Source organism: Gracilinanus agilis, chromosome 5 (genome assembly GCF_016433145.1).
Source record: "Gracilinanus agilis isolate LMUSP501 chromosome 5, AgileGrace, whole genome shotgun sequence".
NCBI classification, from domain to species: Eukaryota; Metazoa; Chordata; class Mammalia; order Didelphimorphia; family Didelphidae; genus Gracilinanus; species Gracilinanus agilis.
Window position 1 is genome coordinate 264,539,343 of NC_058134.1, and position 23,758 is coordinate 264,563,100.

The window sequence follows — 23,758 nt, forward strand, 5'->3', positions numbered from 1 at the left end:
TTAAAACAAAATTTTAATTTATTTCACTGCTACCTACAACACCTACTTTGTTATAAATGTCTAAGATAAGAACTTTAATAATAGTTATCTCTTTTCAATTCTAACATGGCAGGATGTAGCAGTAATACCAGGGGATATGAAATCCAAAATGGGATCTTACTCTGAGACAGAATGTACAATTCTCATATTTCTAGGTAAAAGCAGTTTTTAAGCCTTTAGTTTTGCTAAAAGTAGCAAAAGGAGTAAAGGCCAAGTCATTTAGTCATGTAAAGTGAACACCTTAAAGATAATGAAACATTTTCTCCAGACACCTATTCAGAGGATGTTTAATATGGGAACTTATTTATATAACTTTACAGGACAGTTATTCAAAATGTAAACTTTTAAGAGACAACAGGGAAAAAAAGAAAACATTTAAGCAGAGCATTTTCATTAACAAAAACATTCAATATTCCATTATCATCAATAATTTTTTAAAAATTCAATTACTTCTTAAAAGTTCAAATTGTAAGAGTCTTGAAGCTTTAAGTGTTAGAATGGAAGGGCAACAATACAGTAATATTTCCCTATGTATTCTTTACTTTCATTTTACTCTCCAGCACTTATGATAGTGCCAGACACCAAGTAAGCACTTAATATTCTCTTTGCGTGACTAACTATACCTAGAAGTAGCCAGAGAAGGAAAAAGGAAAAAAACTCTCTTTGGCAATGAAGCAGTATCCCCTAAGTAATCCAGCAACCAAAAGTGAACAAAAGTTTAAAACAAAATTAAAAATGAGTAAATTTAGCCAGTCTATCAAGCATCAGGGAAGATTCACATATACATTGGCTCAAAAAGAAGTCAATTTCACAAGTATGAAACAGGAAAATTATGGAGAGACAGCAAGAAAAATGGAGTTTTAGTGACCTAAAATTTGAATAAACGGAATCATCTCAAGCTGCATTAATAGAAATAAAGCAACCAAAGGCAAGGAGGTAACAGGCCTGCTATACTTGGCCATTGTCGCTCCACATCTGTAACATTGTGTTCTATTCTAAACACCGCATTTCAGGGAAGTCACGGATAAGCTAAAGAGAGGAGAACAACAGGAGTGTGAACAGCTTCCAGTTCATGGCAGGGCTGTTTCAAGGACCTGGGGATGCTTAACTTTTTAGAGAGAGAGGCCCTAGAGAACACAACAAAGAGCAATGGGGAGCCACTTTATAAGAGAGAATTCAGGCTTGATATAAGGGGGGAAAAAACACTGCTTAAAATTAAAGATATCCAAAAGTGTAACGGGCTACTGTGTGGGAAGTAGTGGGTTTCTCCCATTGGAGGTCTTCAAGCAAAGGTTGGATCACCATTTGTTGGGCATTTGTTTTTTAATTAAATGGCCACTGAAGTCTCTTCCAACTCTGAAATTTTGTTTCACAAAGAAAATAAATGATGGAGATCAAATGCAGCAGTAAGCAGTGACACACCTGACAATTAAAAAAACACCACCACCATTTTGGGAAGGCAGATAGTCATATTAAGTCATCTAAGATATATCTTAGTAGTTCCTAAAGCTGCACTATGTCAGGCTAAAGGCACATCAAACCCTTAACCACCGCTCACCTGTGTGTGAAGAGGGTTAAAGCTATTTAAATCTCAGTGGCCCCAAAGAAAGTATCAATGTTATCATGTTCAAACACAACAGCCATTCAATAATAAAGGACCTCTTTCTAAAGAGAGGTTGTTTTCTTGTAATATTTATCTTATTCTCCTAATATCTATCTATGCTGTTGTTAATTCAGTCAATAAATCAGAATGTTTTTCAAAATAGTAAATAATTTTATAGAAAAATTTCAAGAAAAAGTTAGTAGGTGGTATAAATACTATACTTAACAACTTTTAAACCGATAATAATAGTGTGTTGCTTGTACCTGAGTTCTGCTTAAAGAAAAGTACAAAGAAGAATTTGGAGAAAAGCATGACCTAATGGTATGTCTATAAAAGTTTATCTTCTTTTCATGAAGAAGTTGCAAATTTTAGAACAAGTTATCAAACTACTCCATCACATCCCATGGACAAACTCAGGATAAATAGCACACAAGAATTAGCACAAGTTCCTGAGGAGATGCCTATGTTAATTTTTTTTCAGTGAGATATAAATTATAGATAACACTCTGGATGGTACTGACAAAATAAAGCACATAACTGATAATAAGAATATAATTTTCTGGAAAGTAAAAAAAGGTACATGGGAGATGGCTATTTCAGACTTTCTCTAATCTAATAATTAAAGTTTCCAGAGAGGAAGCCATGTCACACTCTCCAAGGTTATTATCCAGGTACACATTTCACTTCACCTTCATAAGATGAAAATAAATGACCAAAAAGAAGGATAACACCAAAAGCAAGTTCAAGGACCAATTCTCTATTTATTCAACTGCCTTTCCAACTATTTAACACCTCAAAAAAAGGTAGAAATGTACTATAATACTGACCTTTAGTCATAAAAAAAATCAAATCATTTCTACTTATCAATAAACACATCCTACACACACACACACACACACACACACACACACACACACACGTACACCCTCTCTCTCTCTGTCTCTCCTCACTCTCTGATTTTGTTCTAGGGTATTTTATAAACTTTATATAAACAAGTCATTAAAAATTTTAAAATTCTGATATTCAAAATTAATCCCCAGCTATTCAGAAAACCTGGAAAATAAAGGTTATTTACTCTCCAAGGAAAATCATGGTTTTCCTAACATAAAGAAGTCTTAAAATTTATAGTCTACATTTCCAAACTCTCTTATGCAAAAAACAACAAATATCAAAGAAAATTCTGCATGTTAATACATCTACTTACTGTCTAAAGCATGCAATCAATTAATCAGCAAGCATTTATTAAGTGACCACTATGTATCAGCCATTGAGTATGTCCTGATGACATAAGCAGAAAAATGAAACAATCTCTACTCACCAAGGGCTTATACTCTAAAATGTATTGTATATTTTATAATCTTGCCATTGATTAAAAACTGTCCTATCCTAGACGATACCTTATACAATATCAGTCCAACTAGCTCATTTTATGGATGAGAAAGCCAAGGCACTGGGAGGTAAGCAATCTTCTCCAGGTTACAAAGCAAGCAGCAGAGTTTGGATCGTACCCTAGGGCAGTGATGGCAAACCTTGTAGAGACTGAGTGCCCAAACTGCGACCCTCACGCACATGTAAGCTGCCCCTTACCCCAGATAGGGAAGGAAGGAACTGCTCCCATTGGGCTGCTGGGCAGAGGGGTGTGTTATGTGAGGAATTTCCTCAGGCACATGTGGAGCGGGGGAGGGGAGAGTCCCCTCCAGCACGTGTGCCATAGGATCGCCAACATGGTTCTAGGGTTTCTGATTCCCAATCCTGTGCTCTTCCTACTAGATCACAATGCTTTATGACCATGGGCAAGTCATTTAACCTCTTAGAGCCTCATGTTCCACATCTGTCAAATGGGAATTATAACTTCATTACCTGACACAGGGATTGTAAAAACAGTACTTTATAAAATCCTTAAAGTGCTATGTAAATAGTAGGTTATTTAAAAGTAGAATAGTTTTTTTTATCTCTAGACCAAAAACCCTTAAGTATTTTTATATGAATTTGTAAAATAGATACTTCTCCTAATCTAATATTCCTAGATCTTATAAGTTATGATTCTAAAGAGAATAAAGTAATTTTTGCCATTTTAGCACCTTTTCTCATCAATGAAACAAAGGGTGAGCAATAAATAAATATTACCTATTAATAGCAATGGTTAATATTTATGTAGCACTTAAAGTTTACAAAACGTTTTACATATCACCACTTGAACCCAGTAACAATCCTAAAAGTTGTATTCCAAGTATTATAAATTAAGAAACTGTCACACAGCTAACAAGTATGAGAGGCAGAATTTGAATGCAAGTCTTCCTAATTCCTGCAAGAGGGGAAGGCAGGATCTGTGGTTTACACATGGGAAAGAATCCTAACGTAGAGACTCCCTCCTCAAAACCAAATCTACAAACCACTTTTAACTTTCTATCTCAAATAGCGGCCTGGCCCATGGCCGTTCCAGCAGTATTTGTGTCAAAGGCAGGACTTGCTCCCAACCTTTCTGTCTCCAAAATTAGATCTCTAGCCACCTTGCATACTGTGCCACTAGTGCTTGAGACAAGGCGTAGGGTTTTTCTAGCATAAAAAACACGCAGGACAAAATTCCTTTTGCCAATGCTGGCTGGCTCAACTTCAAGTGAGAGAGAGCTGCCAAGAGCACTAAGAGGTTAAGTAACTTGTTCAGGGTCATAAGCTATTATGTGCTATAAACTGAACTTGAACTCTGATCTTCCTGGCTCCTAGGACGTTTCTCTTTTAGTTATACCCTTGGTACTTCTGCTAAATTGAAGAAACTAAAATTATAAATGGTTCAATAACATTGCTTTGATACCACTATATATAGAACATAACACTAGGAAATAACAACTTTCTCTCATGAGGTTCAATTCAGTGTCTATCTAATTTCATTTCTCCTTCCTGTTCACTCTATTTTATGTCATAAATTATTGATAAATTATTGATAAAGAGTTCTTGCTAACAAAAAAAACAGAAGAGTACAGTCAGAAAAGAATTCTACCTCTCCCAACTTACTAGCTTTGTGAGTCATCAAATCTTTCTAAACCTTAGTTTCCGTGTATGTAAAATGAAGATAATAACTATACTAGCCACACTACATCATTTTAAGGATCAAATGAAAGTTTCAAAAATCACAATATCAATTATTATTATAATTCCCAGGTTCTAGACTACTGCTATATTATACCAGTACCACTTTTTTCTCTAGTCCCATTCCCCTGACCTGCTTCACAATCTCTGGATCCAGGCTCAAATTCCATCTCCCTCATGAATTCTAATTCAAAAGTATTGACTATATCCTACTTATTCGTCACTAACAATAATGGACAATCAAAGGTATCTCAGAAACAGATGGTAAACAATGTTAGAGAAAAGTGCTATGCAAAATCCAAGGTACTAATACACTATCTAGATTATTTCTGGACTCATATATATAATCCTCTTACATAAGCTTCTACTATAAGGACTAATAGGCTATTTCTTACATTAGAAACTTTGGCATTTCATTACACTTGTAAAAATAAATGTAAGATTTCATGTTTAATGTGGAAGGTAGAATAAACAATAGCATATTCAATAAGCTATGGCACTGCAGTATGGTTATAGTAAACTCAGTGCTATTCTTTTAAAATGTTTCAATTTATCATCATTAAATTAATAAGCATAAAAATACAAACTTAAAATACTAAGCATATGATGTGAATTCATGACTAACATCAAGGTAACAGAGGAAAAGAATACAATAATGCTTAGGCAACACAGGCTTCAGATAACAAAAATGGAGAATACTTCAGCCTATAATTATATTGCAATAGCCCAATTTGAAAAGATATAAAATAATTTAATACTTACTCACACAATACCACATATTTCTCAAGAGATTCAATCAGTAGTTTGCTATCTCCATGATGAAAGTGAAGAGCAGGGAGAACGACGTCATCCTTTAGACAGAATACCAAATAAGACCAGCCCATACCCTCTTTGTTTTGCTTGATTGACTTCAGGTCTGTCAAACTGAACAGGAATGACCATTTGCTTTTCCCATTCGTATGACTTGGAGCATCTTAAAAACAAAAAATTATGCCATAATATTTTGTTCACCTTTTTAAAAAAGGTATTAATCACCCACCTCAAGACTGCCTAATAAAAATTGTCTGCATCCATATGCATTATAACAAGAAATTCTATGCCTTCCCACCTGTAGTGAATAGTGCAAGATATTTGTTCTTATGTAAATTTTCATAATGATTGCTCCAGGACTAAAAATTTTTTAATTTATTCTTATTTCAAATAATTTTCCCTCCTCTTCACATTCTACAAAATCACCCATAAAAATCTAGGGCACTTATTTGCAAATCTGTTGCTGGCACTCTAGTAAATTTATTAAGTCTTTATCTGAAATTAAGATTCCTTAAGTCCCTTGAGAGTAATTGCACTGAATAATAATGGTTAGTATGAATCACATACACACAGTGTGAGAATACTTATACTCTGAAGGATGATAAAGGATGTAAGCAGGCAAATAACTGAACCGAGGTCTGGATTCTAATCCATGTGCCACCACTAACTATGTTATATGGCTTTAGGAAAGTCATAACTTCTCTTACCTCAGTATTCTCATAAGGGAAAAGGAAGAGTTTGACTGGATAATCATAAAAGCCTTTACAACTCTAAAATTATTATTATATGATAAAGTTTGAAATAAGGTCAACTAGGTGGCAGAGAAGATAGATCCAGGTCTGGAGTTGGGAGGATCTGTATTCAAAGTAGGCCTCAGACATGTCCTAGCTGAGTGACCCTGGGCAAGTCACTTATATCTGTTTGCCTAACCCTTTGCCCTTCTGTCTTAAGAGTTGCTACTAAGACAGAAAGGGTTAAAAAAAAAATAAAATAAAACATGAATTATCCCCTCACCTCAAATGTATAGGTGTAGTACTATAAATGGAAAGGGCTGGGAAATACTTAAGTAGGACAATAATTACATCATCCATATGTATATACATGAGGATAACATAGTCTTAAGTATTTAGAAATATGTTGGTACAAGGAAATGTATTTTACATTCTAATTGTAATTCTATTGTGAAAGATAATACCTTGCTATATTAAACTTTTTTAGATCACTATCATTTTATGAAAATTCTAAGAAAGTATGAATGAAAGAGAAAAGAAAGGCAGCACAGTCACTGCTCTGCTCTCCAGGCACTTACATACACTGCTGGAGATAACTTATATGAGAGTTCAGCTTCAGGGGTGTTGGAAAGGCCAGAAGTACCAAGGGGGGTTCAGTAGCAAAGACACTTGCATGATCCAGATGTCCTTACCCAGTAACGGCAGGTGTGGAATGGGTATAGGCAGAGAAGATGGTAAACCCTGGAGGTCTTATAATACAAATGGCAGGGTGGTAATAAGGCTTAGAAATCTTCTATCTTAACAGAATTTCTAGATGATCTGGCTATGTCCTGCTCAACTAGAAGGGTGACACTCTCAAGGGAGGAGGGGAAGACACTGGTAGGGGTTGGTGGGGTGGGGGGCTGAAGGAATAGGATAGCTGATGGCAATTGTTTTTTCAGATCCTCAGGTACTTAAGTGGGCTATGGAGAAGAGTGGGGAGAAAGCTTTCCTGCCAGGTCAGTACTATGGCTTGACACATAGTAAGGGCTTAATAAATGCTTTTTCATTCATTTATTCATTCCTCTCAAAATTTTCATAACATTATAGTGACATGAAAAAAGTTATCAAATTATTCATTTTCACAATAAAATTATCAACAAGATGTAAATTAAAGAATTTTCTGATAGTTTCTTACTTAATAGCGTAATACTGGGTACCATCTAGGAAATAAGAAATATGCAACTGACATAAAAAGTATCTGATATTCAAAAATATGTCCTATTAAAAAAGCAATAAATTAAGACAATTCAAATATAAGTAAAACAGATTCATAAATGTGATCCTGACAGAAAAATTTCCTAATAGTTGTTTGGTTTATAAATATCACCTCCACTCCAAAAAACAATCATCAATTGAGCACTAAGGAAACACTCAAACCCTGTGCCAGATGCCGAGGAAAGTCTTATACTCTTAACAAATGACACAACTAAAAAATAACCTTAATGTTACTTCAGTAAACAAAGAAATATCATGTTATTCAAATTCAAAAACCAAAAAGTAATTGTTTCAAGGCTGCTGGGTTTTTTTGGGGCTGGACTTTAAAATTGGTATCCAGCTTATTTGAATAAAAGTCTTAATTCATTAATAATTCATATTAAAAAGTAAGCAGGACTTGCTAGAATTTGTTATCCCTGACAATGCTTTGCAGGGCCCTGGGTCACTTCCATTCCACAATTAAGTACTGGAAGCTTTTAGTAGAGATTTATCTGTATTTATCTACTATCCACAATCCTAAAGTTAATCTCTTTACACTCTTTTTAATACTCTATCACTTCTTCCAGAAATTGGCTCCAATAATGATTCCTTCCATCTTATAGGTCTTTCCACTGCTGCCTTCCATCTGCCTACCAACATAATCAATTCTCCCCAATTCTAAAAAATCCTTCCCTTGACCGCTGTAGCCCATTCAGCTGTTTTTCTACCTCTCTCATCCTTTTACTGCTAAACTTCCTAAATAATCCACCTAAACTGGATTTTCTCATGACCCCAATATCTTTTTAGTCAACTGTTACTTAACTTCCACTTTCAAATGCTCTCCTGAAAGAAACCATTAACCTACTAATAGAGAATCCAATGGCTTTCTTCAGGCTTCTTCCTCCTTGATACCTTGACACTGTTGACCATTGCTTCTAGATATCTTCTCCTAACTTGGCTTCAAAGATCTCGCTGTCTTAGTCCTTTTTCTGCCTTTCTTACTCTCCTGTCTCCTATGGAATCATCATTTTATCCCCTTTTCATTAAAGAGCATGTGGTTCAAATTTCTGTCTTTGACTCCTTTTCTCTTTTCTCTCTACTCACTCTCCTTGAATCTGATTCATTCTCATTACTTCAACTGTGTGATAATTAGATTTAAGTCTACACTGCCCATCTTTGGATTTAATCACCAAAGGTTAGAACATCTCTAATTCTGAGAGGTTCATAACCCAAGTGTGCTAGAGTCAACTGACCCGCCCCCTAGGTGGTCTTATGAGAATTGTCTATTGTGATTGGACATGCAAATTAGGAGGGAGGAACAGGAAGTGATGCATAAGTGACCCCTTTAAAAGGAGAAGGTCCTCAGTCAGCTGGGGTCTTGGGTGGAAGACAGCATCTGGTGAGGATCTCTTCTGGTTCATGCAGGAGTGTTGGAATGCTGAGACTCTGGTGGGACCTCTGACTGCCCCCTTTGACTTGTCACGTGGGTAAGTTAGGCTGACTCTCTTTCTCTTCCCTTGGCATTTCTGGAGGCTCTAGCTTCAAGGAGGCCTCTCTTATTGGAGGAGGCCTTGTGGCTAGAAATCTTGTTTAATTAACCTCCGTGCTCCTCTGCTGGGCCTCTAAATTCTTATCTGGTTCAGGCCTCTGGTCCGGGCCAGAGTTTCTCTCTCTCAATCTCCCTACCTTCAACCTTCCTAATTGTAAATAAATAAATCAACATAAAAGTCAATTTTGACTTGAAGTTATTCCTTAATTGGGGAAATTTTCCCTGGCGAGCACCTTTTAATATATTGAACCCATAAAAATCCCTTTTCACCCCTTACAACTGCTAACTTCTATAGAAATGACTGCCAAATTCATATTTTCTGTCTTAATCCCTCTTCTGATCTCTAAACACATATGTCCCAACTTTCTACAGGCACTTTCTATCTAGTTGTGCCACCAGCACCTCAAATCTGAACTGTCCAAAACGAAGCATTTTCTGTTTAAATTCACTCTTTCTTCTATTTCTGTCAGTGACAATCTCTCATGATCAAAACTCAGGTGCTGGAAAAAAAAAAACCTCAAGTGTTAAAGTTTAAATTCAACTAAATGCCAAATTCTATCAATTTCATCTCTTTGCACTTTACCTATTTCTCCACACTATCACCCTAATACAGACTCTCATTAGCACCAATTAGGACTATTCATCCAGTCATGGCTACCTCTTTGTGACACCAAGAACCATAGCACACAAAGTCCTTTTATCCTCCATTATCCCCCAAAATCAACTGTCCAAGCTCATGTTTGTTGCTTCCATGACATTCTCTCCATCTCATCCTCTGCCATCCCCTTCTCCTTTTGCCTTGAATCTTTCCCAAGATCAGAGTCTTTTCCATTGAGTCCTGTCTTCTCATTATGTGGCCATAAACTTTAGCTTCAGGATTTGACCTTCAAGTGAATGGTATGAATTAATTTAAGTACTGACTGATTTGATTTCTTTGCTGTCCAAAAGGGCTCAAAAGTCTTCGCTAACACCACAATTCAGAAGTCCACCTCTCACAGCCAAATATTACTACTGGAAAAGCCACAGCTTTGACTCTTATGAACCTTTGTCAGTAAGATGTCTTTACTTTTTAAGCATGCTGTCCAAACTTGCCATAGCTTTCCTTCCCAGGGATGTCTTTAATTTCAAGGTTGTAGATGCTATCTGAAGTGATCTTTGAGCCCAAGAATATAAAATCTGACACTGCTTTTATTTCTTTTCCCTCTGTCTGTCAGGAAGTGATAAGACCAGTTGCCAGGATTTTAAGTTTTTTTTGATGTTAAGCTTCAAGACAGCTTCTACACTTTGTTCTTTCACTCTCAAGAGGCTTCTTAATTTTTCTTCACTAACTACCATCATAGTATCGTCTACATATCTGAGATTATTGGTATTTCTCCTGACAGCCTTCATTCTGGCTTTTGATTCATTCAATCTGGCTTTTTTTTACTCTCTACTCCAATCAAGTCTTTATGCCAATGCAGAATAATCTTTTTGAATGCATCTTGTCATGTCATGTTTGTAGTCAAAAATCCTCCTAAGATCCTTAGTGCCTACCTACAAAGATCTAACTCTTTTCTTTGGCTTTCAAAGCTCTTCACAATCTGATACAACCTACTTTTGCAGTGTCATTCAATATTATTGTCCTCCAATAAATCAACAAGCAATCATTAGGCACCAACCAAACTGAGACTATTCTGTTTCCCAAATACATTCTTAATTTACCATTTCTGTACCTTTGTTCCTCTGATTCCCTTATCTAGGATGACTTCCTCCCCTCATCACCTATTAAACTCCTAGTTATTCTTTAAATCTCAATTCAAATGACATATTTTACATGACACCTTCCTTGATTTCTCCCACTGGTAATGCTCTCCCCTCTTATGTGTTATTTTACATTTAAATTATGTCACAGATGTTAAACTGGAAAGAGATCTTAAGGATCATCTAGTTTAACCCTCTTATTTTACACATGGGGAAACATAGTTTAAATGATTTGCCCAGAGTCACACAGGTTAAATTTCAGAGGTGAATTTCAACCCAGCTTGTTTCCTGAGCTTACACTCTTTTCAATATGTCATATTACTTCCATTATAGTTGTCTGTATATATGATAACCCTCTATTTAAACTGTATGCACCATGAGGACACAACTTGCCTAAACTCAGTGTAACTCCCCTAGTACCTAGCACAGTGCTCACAGTGGACTTTCAATAAATATTTCTTGAATTTATCAGCTACACTAAATGAACCAAAAGGCAACAAACTAGGAAAATAGGAATACTAGGGACTATGGCTTCTATAGTTAATATAAAACTCCTGAAGAATCTAGATGAAATCCATAAATATTCTCAGGCACAAATGAAGACACCCTATAAAAGCCTCATAATTTCCACCAACTCACAGAGTTCAGTCAAATGCCAAACTCCAGAAAGTCCAACATGTCACCAAATTATGACTTATTCACACTGATTTTTAACTAGCCTAATTTCCACGTCCATGGTTTATTTTCACATAGGTATCATTTTCACAAAATTTTATTGGAGTAGTAATTGTAATAGAACTCAGAACATAATGAAGGAAATCCACCAATCCTTCCCCCAATAAACTAATATACCTACCTCTTGGTAAATAAAAATAGGAACCTACAGAAGGAAAAGGATAACAAAAATCCATACTGTCAGGATCCACATTTTTCAAAGAAGCATCAGTAATGTCAAAATAACAAAGAAGCTAAATTAAATCTCCAAAAGGCTAAATATTCAAACTAACAAAACAAAGCTAGATTGGAAAAATATTGTCCCATAATCAGAAAATATTATTTTAAGTGGGCTTATTTCCCTACTTAATGGAACAAAGGCAGATGATATAATAAATATTTTTAAATGCTTCTTGTTACATTTCACTACATTAAATTAGAAGAGAGAGAACAGGAAAAACAGTTAATATAAGCATAGAACAAGTTAAACAGAAATATAAATCTGCAACTTAGCATACTAACAACAGCTGGAAGGACAAAAAGAAAAATTTGTACTATTTTCAAGATCATAATTTATGTTGCTTTTCCTATGAAGAGTACTGAGGGGGGAAAAAGTAGTTATTTTTCTTTTTCTCTTTGCTGCTATTACAGAAATATGCAGAGAAATACTGGTAATGATATGCAATGTACTTAATATGTCATCAGGTCTATGTGACATCTAAAGAACTGACATGGAAAGAAAAATAAAAAGATTTTTGAGTATTAGAAAAAAATTTAAAGGTTTGAAAAAACAGACCTTTACTTTTAGCATTAACATATTTTTTAAATGTGAAAAAAGAGTATTTTTAGTGCTATGAACAAAATATGAACCAACCTCTTATTCCTAATGTTTAACTAATATTTTATTCTGGGTCTCTTGACCTTTATTAGTTATAGAATAAAGGTCCCTCCCTTTTGTAGGTACCTCTGCAATGCATAAGTGAGATTTTCCTAAATTATATATCTAATAAAAAAGTATAGCCTATTAGTATTAATGTCAAATGTATTTCAAATTGTTTTCTTCTCTTCCTGAGTCAAGAAGCATAGAATAATGATAATAATAACTGCCTTATCTTAACCAGTCTCTCAGTCTTTGGTTTTCAGTTTCCCACAAGGTCTATCAAAAATAGTCAACACTTTACAACACTACTTAATTTCATAGGTATAACCAATTTCTTTGGTCTGGCCCAGCGGTTTCATCATCACCTCATGGATCATATGCCAAAATCCTAACTTAACTGTCTTTTCTTGGAATTCTAAAATTTTAGTAATAGCCTCCTCTAGCATTAGAGGTAGAATGTTGTAAGAAATTGTACATAAGAACTATAAAATCACAAATCATATTCCTGATTTCTCTAAACAAGAGCTTGATTATCACCCAAAAGGTCTGTTTAATTACAAATAACCATTTTCATTAGAAATAATTTTGTCTGCAGCCTAAGTAACAAAACTGATTCTATAATCCATATATTAAAAAAAATCAGACTAATTTCTTAATATTAACTGAAAGTATATGCTACAAATATAGTAAGAATATCTCAGCTAGGATCTAGTCACCTTATTAATGATCTGAAATATGCAATAGGCAAAATAAAAAATAAACTCTTTAACTACTTCCTTAAAAATAATAAATATTAACAAGAAAAAAAATGGGGCAGGTCAGTGGGCTCAGTGGATGGAGAGAACCAAGCCTGGAGACTGGATTCAAATCTGGCCTTAGACTCTTCCTAGCTATGTGACTCTGGAAAAGTCATTTAATCCCAATTGCCTACTCCTTCCCACTCTTCTGCCTTAGAATCAATACTAAGTAGTGATTCTAAAACAAAGTAAGGGTTTTTTTTTAAAAAAGCACTTTAAAGTTTCAAATAAATATTCTTAAGTTAAAAAAAAAACAGTTAACACATTTTTTTTAAAAAATAGATTCATCATCACAAAAACTATTGACTGTGTTGGTCGGTTTTGTTGAATTGATTTCCCCACCCCACTTTTAGAGCTAGCTCAGTATATAGAAGGAGAGGGAGAGGGAGAGGGAGAGGGAGAGGGAGAGGGAGAGGGAGAGGNGTCCACTGTGCCCTTGATTCCCTGATACAATGCTATAAAGAGGGTAATACAAATAATATTTTTATTTTAAAGATGACAAAACTGAAGCAGAAATTATATAAAGGGTGTTCCAAAAGTCTTAGTAGCAAAACCAATGAAAGAAACTGGACAGAATCAGTCTCTATTGAGATTCATAATGAAAGTTGATTGAGAGGGGTTGTTTCCTTTTGTCTTTGTAGCCTCAGCTTTTAGGGATAAGGCATGGATTTGAAATTTGATTTGGTAAAGCAAAATTCTGGATGAGGAAACTTTCTTTACCAATGCAAATTAACAACTTTTTTTTTTGGCAAATTATGGTTTTATAGGATTGCTTGCTGTCCCAAAAGATTTTCAGAGTCAAAATGCAAGTATTCATCAAAGGTCTTGAACCTAGGTCTTCTTGACTCCTGACAAGTTCCTTATTCATTATGGCAAGCTTTCCTTTTTGGCACATGGTAAGTGCCTAAATGATTTCGAAATTGAATTGAGAAGAGAGATATGAGAGGGACACAGAGGAGGAAGAGGAGGAGCAGAAGGAGAAAGAGAAGAAGGAGAAAAGAAGGTTGAGAGAGAAACAAAAGATCTTTGGCATAGGTGGAGTGGGAGAAAACAGAATTTTGCAAGACTGGAAGGAACTAGGACCAACAGATGGGGGGACTGGAGATTAGAAGAGGGAGGTTAAATGAAAAGTTGAAATGGCGAGAAGAGGAAGAGGGAGAGGGAGAGGGAGAGGGAGAGGGAGAGGAGAGGAGAGGAGAGGAGAGGAGAGGAGAGGAATTCCAGGTAATGTTTAAAAAAAACCACAGAAGATCATAGTATTATAAATTTTGAGCTAAAAGAAACATTAAAGACCATCTAGTCCACAGTGATGGCGAACCTATGGCACAGGTACCAAAGATGACATGCAGAATGCTCTCTGTGGGCACTCAGCCATCCCTAATCCCCAAGTTCATCACTACAAAGGCAGAGGGACTCAGGTAGAACTGCTCCCCTCTCCCTCTACACCCTCCTGACGACATTTTTTTCACACACCCCAACACTCTGCCCAGCAGCCCAATGAGAGCACACAAGGGGCAAAGGGGGTGGCTCACAGGCAACAGAGCTGGAGGGGAACAGAGTGCTAGGGGCACTTACCTCCCCCTCTCTATACTCACTGAGAACATTCTTCACTTCACCCACCCAGCAGCCCAATGGGAGCATTTTCTCCCTTCCCCATGTGAGGTAAAGGAGAGGGGAAAGGGTCAGGGCATGCCATCTGAGGGGGGAGGAGGTCTGGCATAGCACTTGGTCTTGGAGCAAGGCCCAGCGTTTCATCTCTAAAAGGTTCACCATCACTGATCTAGTCCAATGACCTCAATTTAATAGCTAAGGAACTAAAGCCAAAGAAAGGTTAAGTGATTTCCATAGGGTCACAGAGCTATTAAGTCAAGTGAAACCAGGTCTTGCTGCCCTTACAGTGGATAGTGCACCAGACTTGGGGTCAGAAAGATCCAATTTCCAATACAGTCTCAGAAACTTAGCAGTTGTGTGACCCTGGGCAAGTCACTTAACCCTGTTTACCCCAATTTCCTCACATATAAAATGAGCTGGAGAAGGAAATGGCAAATCACTCCAATATCTTTGACAAGAAAACTCCAAATGGGGTAACAAAGAGTTGGACACTGACTGAAATGACTGGAAAACAACAATTTGCTGATCCTGAGTCCAGCATTCTAAGATATTCTACTTCGAAATGTAATTTTAAAATTTATAAATAAATAAATGTGTATTTTTTTGTTATCACAATGGCCTAGAATTATAATGGCCTAGAAAAAAATCAATCACTAAGGTCCCTTCTACCTCTAAGATTCTGTGGTTGTATTAATTTTAAAAGAAAAGATTTTTAATTTTTAATAGCCAGGTCATCAATAGGACATAATACATTATATTCCAAGCCAAATATGTCAGACTAATTTTACTTTGCTTTTTACTTTTTATTTCATCTATAAGAAAACTAATTTCACAAAAAGCATAGCAGATAGAGGAACAGCAAGAAAATATAGTGAGACTACAATATTATGAAACTCTGAAGTTATAGAATTCTCTCTTCCACAATAATACATTCCATTTCCCCCAGTATGTCAACTTATGCAACAAAACTTCTGGATAATTATGAGTGATACCTTTATTCTAGTAGATTTTAAAAGAAAATTTAAACAAATTAGTTATTAAAAATTGAACATTTGTATTTTAATTATATTTCTAAAACCTGATACAGATAAATTTTTATGACACATAAATTTGCAGTCCTGGTAGGGAGACTAACAAAAACACCTAATCCTTCTAAGGAAGATATTCATTCTTTTAATTTCTAAACAAAGAGCATTAAGTTTTTATTTCTAGAAATAATTTTAAGATTTTGAAAGAATTCATTCATACCTCCATTAGTATGTGGTTTCTTTTTAAATGAAACTGTGCTGACCATATCCCACTCTGCTTCATAACTGGTCAGATGTTCTGATCCCCGAAGAACTCTTTCTTTAGGGGTCTGGGTCCACTCCACAACTGAACTGGAATCCTAAATTTGGAAATATTTTTACCTGAGTTTACATTCAATTCATAAAATCTAATTAACATATATAAGCCATACTAACAGTAATTGCTATTATTATTAAATTCATACTCTGTTTATAAAGAGACTTCTTTATGTTTTATTGTAATTGATTTAATCAAATTAGTAAAGTGAGAAGTGCAAAATATTTTTCTAAATTTTATAAATGAAGAAATCGATAAAGAAAGACAATCAAAGTTGCAACTAGTTACTGGCAAAAAAGAGGTCAAACTCAGATCTTCTAATTTGATGTGAAGAATTTTTTCCACAATATCATGATACCTCCTTACATACATGCTTGAAAGTTCTGAAAACTTAGAAATTTAAAGGTCAAAAATCAAGATTTTATTTTTGTTTAATTTTGAACTATAACCTAGACTCAAACAGAGGGTTAAAGGTTTTACAACTAATCCAAAAATCATAGGGGCTCCCAGACAAGTAGTCTGTCCTCTATCTGAAGACACCAGACAAAAAATCCAATGATAAATGCATATGCACTTTACAATCAACAAAATTAAGTACCGAACATTTATAATATAACCCCTTATAAATGATGAGTTTTCCTTTCACATTAGGAATAAAATATGCTAACAAACCAAAAGACAAAAGGACCAGAGTTCAAATTATGACTGCTACAATACTACCACCTAAGTGATCATGGGCATATCATTTAATATCTACAAGCCTCACCTCAAAATCATATTAAAGTCATTACTTATAAAATCACTTAATATCTACAAGTTTCAACTTAAAATTAAACAAGTCCTCACTGCAAAATGAGGAGATCAGAGTAGCTAATCTCTACAACTGCTTCTGGCTCTGAATACTATAAGTTTTCATCATAACCTGCATTTCTGCATAAACGCTTCAATTTCTCTCCCATATTCCACCATTCCTATCTTCTTCAGCAATTCTATAACAAACTATTCCTCTGACATCAAGAGCTGTGTAAGTCTTCATTCTTTTTTTCTTGATTTTCTTACTGTATTCTACAAAGCCCAAGTTTAATGAAGGACATGAAGCCTGGATTTGGGAGTCAAAAAGATCTGCCTGAGTCATTAATGTTGACGTTTAATAGCCACATGACTCAGATTAAGTCACTTAACATACGCCTCAGTTTCCTTATGTACAAAAGAGTAATAACACCTGCACTCTTAACACTAATGTAAAACACCTTGAAAACTGTTAACTCACTATATACGAGTTATTATTATCTTGGAATTTATAGAGTTCCTCCTATAATATATATCTCAGATTCAACACTCTACCAATTCAAATTGAATTTGGTGAAGCAATACCTATTCCCTAATATTTTTATGGCAATAAAATGTAATGATCTTTTGTCCTAAGTATTGTTCTTCAACTTCTTTCTTTGTCCCTTAATATGGTATATGAAATAAGTTGCCAGATCCTCTTCTATGCACTGTCCCCATATTCACATTCAACTCTTAGTGGAATAATTTTTAGTTCTCAAGGAAATCTCTGCCTCACCCTCCCAGTTGTCAATTCTGTTTCTCGGTCTCCTTTCAGAGCTCAATGACAGATTAATAACATCCTAGAGCAGGGCAACGTATGGCTCTTTCTGCTGGAGCCATAAAGTCCATTTTTTTTCAGGCGCTGTTACAGGAGCGGCACTGTTACAGGAGCGGCACTGTTACAGGAGCGGCACTGTGAGCACTGTACAGCTCTCACGAAATTACACTTCAAAAATGTGGCGTTTATGGCTCTCTCGGCCAAAAAGGTTGCCGATCCCTGGATTAGAGTCTGCTATTCACACTGTGCTGCAAAAATTCTGCAAGTGGGTGTCCTGAATTACCTTACTTTCTCTGTCTCCTAGCTTGTCCTTTCAACTTACCTCAAGCAGATGTACTCAAACTTTATTGTTTGTTCCATGTCATGCATAGAATATATATCACTATGTTTAAAACCTAAGAATCCCTGGGACTTGTCTTTTGCCCCACTGCTGCATTCTTAGGATTCGTGGGTCTTTGCATCTGCTCTGCTGCTCAACATTCTTTTATGTCTTGTTTCCTTCAATTAAAGTGTGAATTCTTTGAGAGCAGGGACTGTCTTGCTTTTCCTATTAGTATTTCCAATGTTTATTATAATATCTGGCACAAGGGGCAGCTGGGTAGCTCAGTGGAGTGAGAGTCAGGCCTAGAGACAGGAGGTCCTAGGTTCAAACCCGGCCTCAGCCACTTCCCAGCTGTGTGACCCTGGGCAAGTCACTTGACCCCCATTGCCCACCCTTACCACTCTTCCACCTATGAGACAATACACTGAAGTACAAGGGTTTAAAAAAAATAAAATAAATTAAAAAAAATAATATCTGGCACAAAGACACGCAGTTTTGTCTTAATGTTTTGTTATTCTTTCTTTCATTCGACTTCAATTGTAAAATCTCTATACAGTGTATGTAATCCTCTACCTGAATAGTACTTAGCACAATACCAGAGCATTCAGAGATACTACAGAAATATAACATACAGAAAACAAGCAAAATGTTTTAACTTACAGAAATATTTGAATCCCTTCTACGTGCAAGGCACTGTGCTAGGTTCTGATTCAAACCCATTAGAGTCCTCCCATGGGTACTTAATGATTTTTGATGATAAGGAAAGCAGCAATTTAAAAAAAATAAAAAGCGGAGGTTAAGAATAAATGAGGAACAAAGACATGGGGAAAAGGGAAGGAAAGAATAATAAAATAAAAGTAAAGGAAAAATAAAGAAGTGACAAATGTTAAACAATAAATAAGGAACAGTAGAAATAAAAAAAGCATTAACAAAATTATAAAAAGGTGTACAACTAATGAACAAGAATGGGAAAATATGGCAAATACAACAGGTTGAATAAAAAAGCTATAAAGAAAATGAAAATAAGCAAATATATAATATACTAGAAAATGAAAATCCATTTTCTCTGTTATAAAACAGGAAATGAAATGTTAATGTAATTTGTTTAATACCTTTCCAGCATAAAGAATACTAGAAGAATCTAATGTATCATCCAATGGCCTCCAGTCCACTATTACATCAGCATCCTATAAAATATAAGTTAAACACTATTAATATTCGTTACAAAGTTCATTCTCTATATCAGAACTATAATCCATTAACAGCTATAGCCAAATATTTTGACATTCAGTAGGACTAAAGAAAAAATGTTTATGTTCAAGAAATGTTTTAAATAAAATCTTTGAAATTGCTTACCTTATATAAAACTATATAGATTTATGTTAAATAGTTGATGGAAACATCTTTGCCTTTTTTTACTGAAAAAACTAAAGTGAAATTTCCAATTTGCAAAGAAATTTAATAGAATACACTGTACCAATTTTAAAAGCAACACAAACAGGGGCAGCTGGTAGCTCAGTGGATTGAGAGCCAGGCCTAGAGACGGGAGGTCCTAGGTTCAAATCCGGCCTCAGACACTTCCCAGCTGTGTGACCCTGGGCAAGTCACTTGACCCCCATTGCCTACCCTTACCAATCTTCCACCTATAAGTCAATACACAGAAGTTAAGGGTTTAAAAAATTTAAAAAAAAAAAAAAAAAAAGCAACACAAATACTAATCCAAACTCTGTAAAAGTTAGATTTTTCACTGACTGACATTCTACTAGCTTATCAAACTCTCTGACTTCAAAGACTACATCTATTTTAAATTCAAGACTGTCCAAATACAAGATTTGCGGGTATAATATAGTAACTACAAATACTAAGAATAATTTATAGTTAAGCAGGCACAAGATATTGATATCCACAAATAAGGAGAATCCCATACCAATGGGCTTTGGGATTGGGTCACAGACATCAGTCAGTCTCATCTGTGACATTTGGCAAAAATTATCCAATATTTCTGTAGAAGCTAACCATAAGAATTTTTTAAATACATTTATTAACAAGATTAATACCTTTTCTAGGACACGCAATATTCCAGAAATCAAACTGTCTTGATCATTGATCTTTCCACAAGATGAATGAATAAATACACCCTCCTGTTCATATATAATCTGTAATTCAAAAAAGGGGAAATATTGTTATTTATATCAATTACAATATTTCAAATAAATATATACAAGAAGTGTTCTTGTGTTTTCTGGGTAGGCATACAGTTATGCTCATTACAAAATTTAATGTTTAAAGATCATCTTAAAACTTGGATATTAACAGAGTAACAACAGCAAAATCCTGATAAATGCTGAGTCAAACCCACCACTAAATGTTTCTTTCTATTACCAGGTTTTTACTAAAACTGCAAGAGGAAAAATCTCAAGGTATAAAATAATTTGGGGATACATACTAATATTTGCATATATCTAGGCATCTGAAGAGATGGCTAGGTTGTAATTTTCACTGATTTCACCTGAAGGATCACAGATCTCTCAGAATGCCAAAATAAAAAATATGGATTTCCAGTCATGTTGTTTGGCTACATGGAGGCAAAGAGTCTAGTTCTCATATACTTTTACTTCAGGAAAAAAAAAAAGAGCACTGGGCTGAATAATGACCAAAAAAATCTAATGAGAAACTACAATATGTCGTCTGTGACAGAACTGCACAAGAATGCTAAAAGGCAAAAAAGGAAGGGGTGTCCTGAAAAAACAGTGACAACAAAAGCAAACAAGATGAAACCCACCCAAAATAACCTGAGAGGAAACAGAAATATATCAGCTTGTAGGAATCTAGTCAGAACTGGTAACAAAAGTTGCAGATTCCCAAAAAAATGTTCACCATGGAGTGAACCTTGAAAGTCACAGTAAAAGAGGATTGAGAGATTTGGTAGGGTTTGACATGAATTCCAAGATTCATAGATCTATAGCATGATATTCTGAGAAGAATCTATACTCTGAACTTCAAAGAGCCAGTGTTATAACCTAGGCACACCTGAGAAATCAGTGCAGGTATCTAAGAGACTTTGGTAAAGATCAAACAAGGCCAAATACCCAATCCAAAAACACAACAGGGAGCAAAGCCTGGACAAAACAGCTACAAGCCTCCCCATAAGAAGCCAGTCACACCACCTCATCAAATTGCAACCCAAAGACAGATGAGACTACTCCAAGCACCAGAGAAGGCTACAATGCAAGCCTGGAACAGCGTTCCCTCATCCCCAGGAGCAGAGCATAACCTCAACATGTAAACAAGGTAACTGGAGAGGGATTACTAGAAAAATGAGCTCCATTAAAAGAGAAAAAAACTTAACCTTAGAAAGTTACTTTAGTGACAGGGAAGCTCAAAATATCAACTCAGAAAAGTACAACAATAGCAAAAAAAGAAACATGATGCCCCAAAGAAAGTGAAAAAAGATCAGGTCCCAAAAGAACTCTTTGAAGAACTTGAAAAGAAATTTTAAAATCAAATAATAAGAGAAATGACAGAAAGATTCAACAACTTGAAAATTAGAATGAGTCAAATGGAGAAATGGGGAAGGAAGACTTGGATAGAGAATGGGACACTAAAGAAAACTACCCCCTAAAGACTAGAATGGGCCAAATGGAAATGGGAACCCATAAGCTCAAAGAAGAAAATAACTCCCTAAAAATAATTGGAAAAATAGAAACTAATGATTCCATGAAGCATTAGGAAACAATGATAATACAAGAAAATCTGGAATACCTCACCAGAAAAACAAATCACCTAGAAAACAGATCCAAAAGAGACACTAAGAATCATCAAAATACCTGAAAAGCTATAATCAAGAAAAAGAGCCTGGACCCCACATTACAAGAAATCAGGGGAAAATGCCCTGATATCCTCAAAGAAGATATAGAAATGGAAAATAGAAATGGAAAGAATCCACTGATCACCTCCTGAAAGAGACCTTAAAACCATGATAGCAAACCTATGGCATACATGCCAAAAAGGACACACAGAGCCCTCGCACACCTACAATCACCCGCCAGATTTCTTTACTAGAAAGCCAGAGGGACCAGGATAGAGCTGTTCCCCTCTCACTCTCCATGCACCTAAGGACATTCCTTATTTCCTCCACCTCTCTGCCCAGCAGCCAATGAGAGCACTTCCTCCCTCCCTTGTCTGGGGTACAGTGTTTGGGGGGTAGGGGTGGGAGGGGAGCACTCACATGCTATGTGAAGGCGTGGTACAGACAGCAGCCTGTTGAGTCTGTGCCGAAGGTGATTCCTGTGGTAGGGTTAGAAAGGAGCTAGGTTTGAGGGGAGCAGAGCTCACAGCATGGCACATAGCTAGAGGGGAGCTTCCCCCTCTCCATGTGGGCCTCTCATCACCCGCCTCTCTTCCCAGCAGCCCAATGGGAGTGCTTCTCCCTCCTTTGTCAGGGGCAGGGGGGTGGGATAGGGTGGACACAGCACTCAATCTGCAGGGTGGAATGAAGGCAGGTCCAAGCATTCCCTCTCTAAAAGGTTCACCATCACTGCCCTAAAACAATGGGGAAGGAGGAAGAACTTCCACTGGGCTGCTGGGCAGAGAGGTAGATCATATAAGAAATGTCCTCAGGTATGTGTGGAAAGAGCAAAGGGAACAGCCCCTCTGGCATGTGTGCCATAGGTTGGCCAACACAACCCTAAAATAAAACATCCCAGGACTATTACTGCCAAATTCAAAAATTCCCAAACAAAGATAAAGTGCTACAAGCAGCCAGAAGAAAACAATCAAATATCATGGAGCCATAATAAGGATTAACCAAGACCTTCTACATTAAAAGACCAAAAAGCATAAAATATTATGTTCCAAAAGGCAAAGAACTAAGAATACAGACACAACAAAACTGAGCATAATTCTCCGGGGGGGGGGGGGGGGGGGAGTGACATTTAAATGAAAGAAAACACTTTCAGGCATTCCTGACCCAAAAAAAAAAAAAAAAAAACCTGAGCTAAAAAGAAATTCAGTGACTAAATTTACAACTCAAGCAAGCATAAAAAGGTAAATAGAAAAGTGAAAGCTTAAAGGTTTCAATAAAGTTTAAATGAGTACATTCATACTTAGGAAGGTGATAAAATACTTGTATCTATGATACTTATTGATACCTAAAGTATTTAAGATATTTAAGAATATTGCCACTATTACACTGAAAGAAAGGAAGTAAGCTTAATAGGATAAGTTGATAGAAAAAAAAAGTTAAGGGACCGGAAAGAAAAAACATGGGGAGAAAAGTAGAGACAAAAGGGGGAAATTACCAAACATGAAGAGCTATCTAAGAGTCAATACAATTAAGGAAAAGATGGGAGTTATGGTAGGAAATGCTTGAACTTTGCTTTTATCAGAAGTAGCTCAAAGTAGGAATAACACCACACTCAGCCAGCTATTGTGAAACCTGCCTTACCCTATAGGGAAGTAGGAAGGGAAAGGGAATAAGAAAAAGGGATGGGAGACAGAACAAAGAGGAGGGCAAATTGGGGGAGTGGAGGGTTCAGGAGCAAAACATTTGTGAACAGGAAAGGGTCAAAAAGGAGAGAGCGGAAAGAGTATATGGGGAAAAATAATATGCAAGGAAACACACAATCAGTAATCATAACTGTGAACAATGAATGGGATGATGAACTCACTAATAAGTGAGAAAAGG

At 35.9% G+C, this 23,758-nt stretch overlaps 1 protein-coding gene across 1 annotated transcript in view; it reads right to left on the reverse strand.

Annotated features, from left to right (window-relative positions):
• The window catches only part of TBC1D15 (TBC1 domain family member 15), a 76,157-nt gene that overhangs the window by 41,913 nt on the left and 10,486 nt on the right, over nt 1–23,758 (reverse strand). Inside the window, exons 2-5 of the mRNA XM_044679565.1 lie at nt 20,130–20,228; nt 19,185–19,259; nt 16,046–16,184; nt 5,492–5,702 (exon numbers count right to left, since the gene is read on the reverse strand). Of these exons, the coding sequence (XP_044535500.1) occupies nt 5,492–5,702; nt 16,046–16,184; nt 19,185–19,259; nt 20,130–20,228 (524 nt within the window). The remainder of the gene's footprint in view (nt 1–5,491; nt 5,703–16,045; nt 16,185–19,184; nt 19,260–20,129; nt 20,229–23,758) is intronic.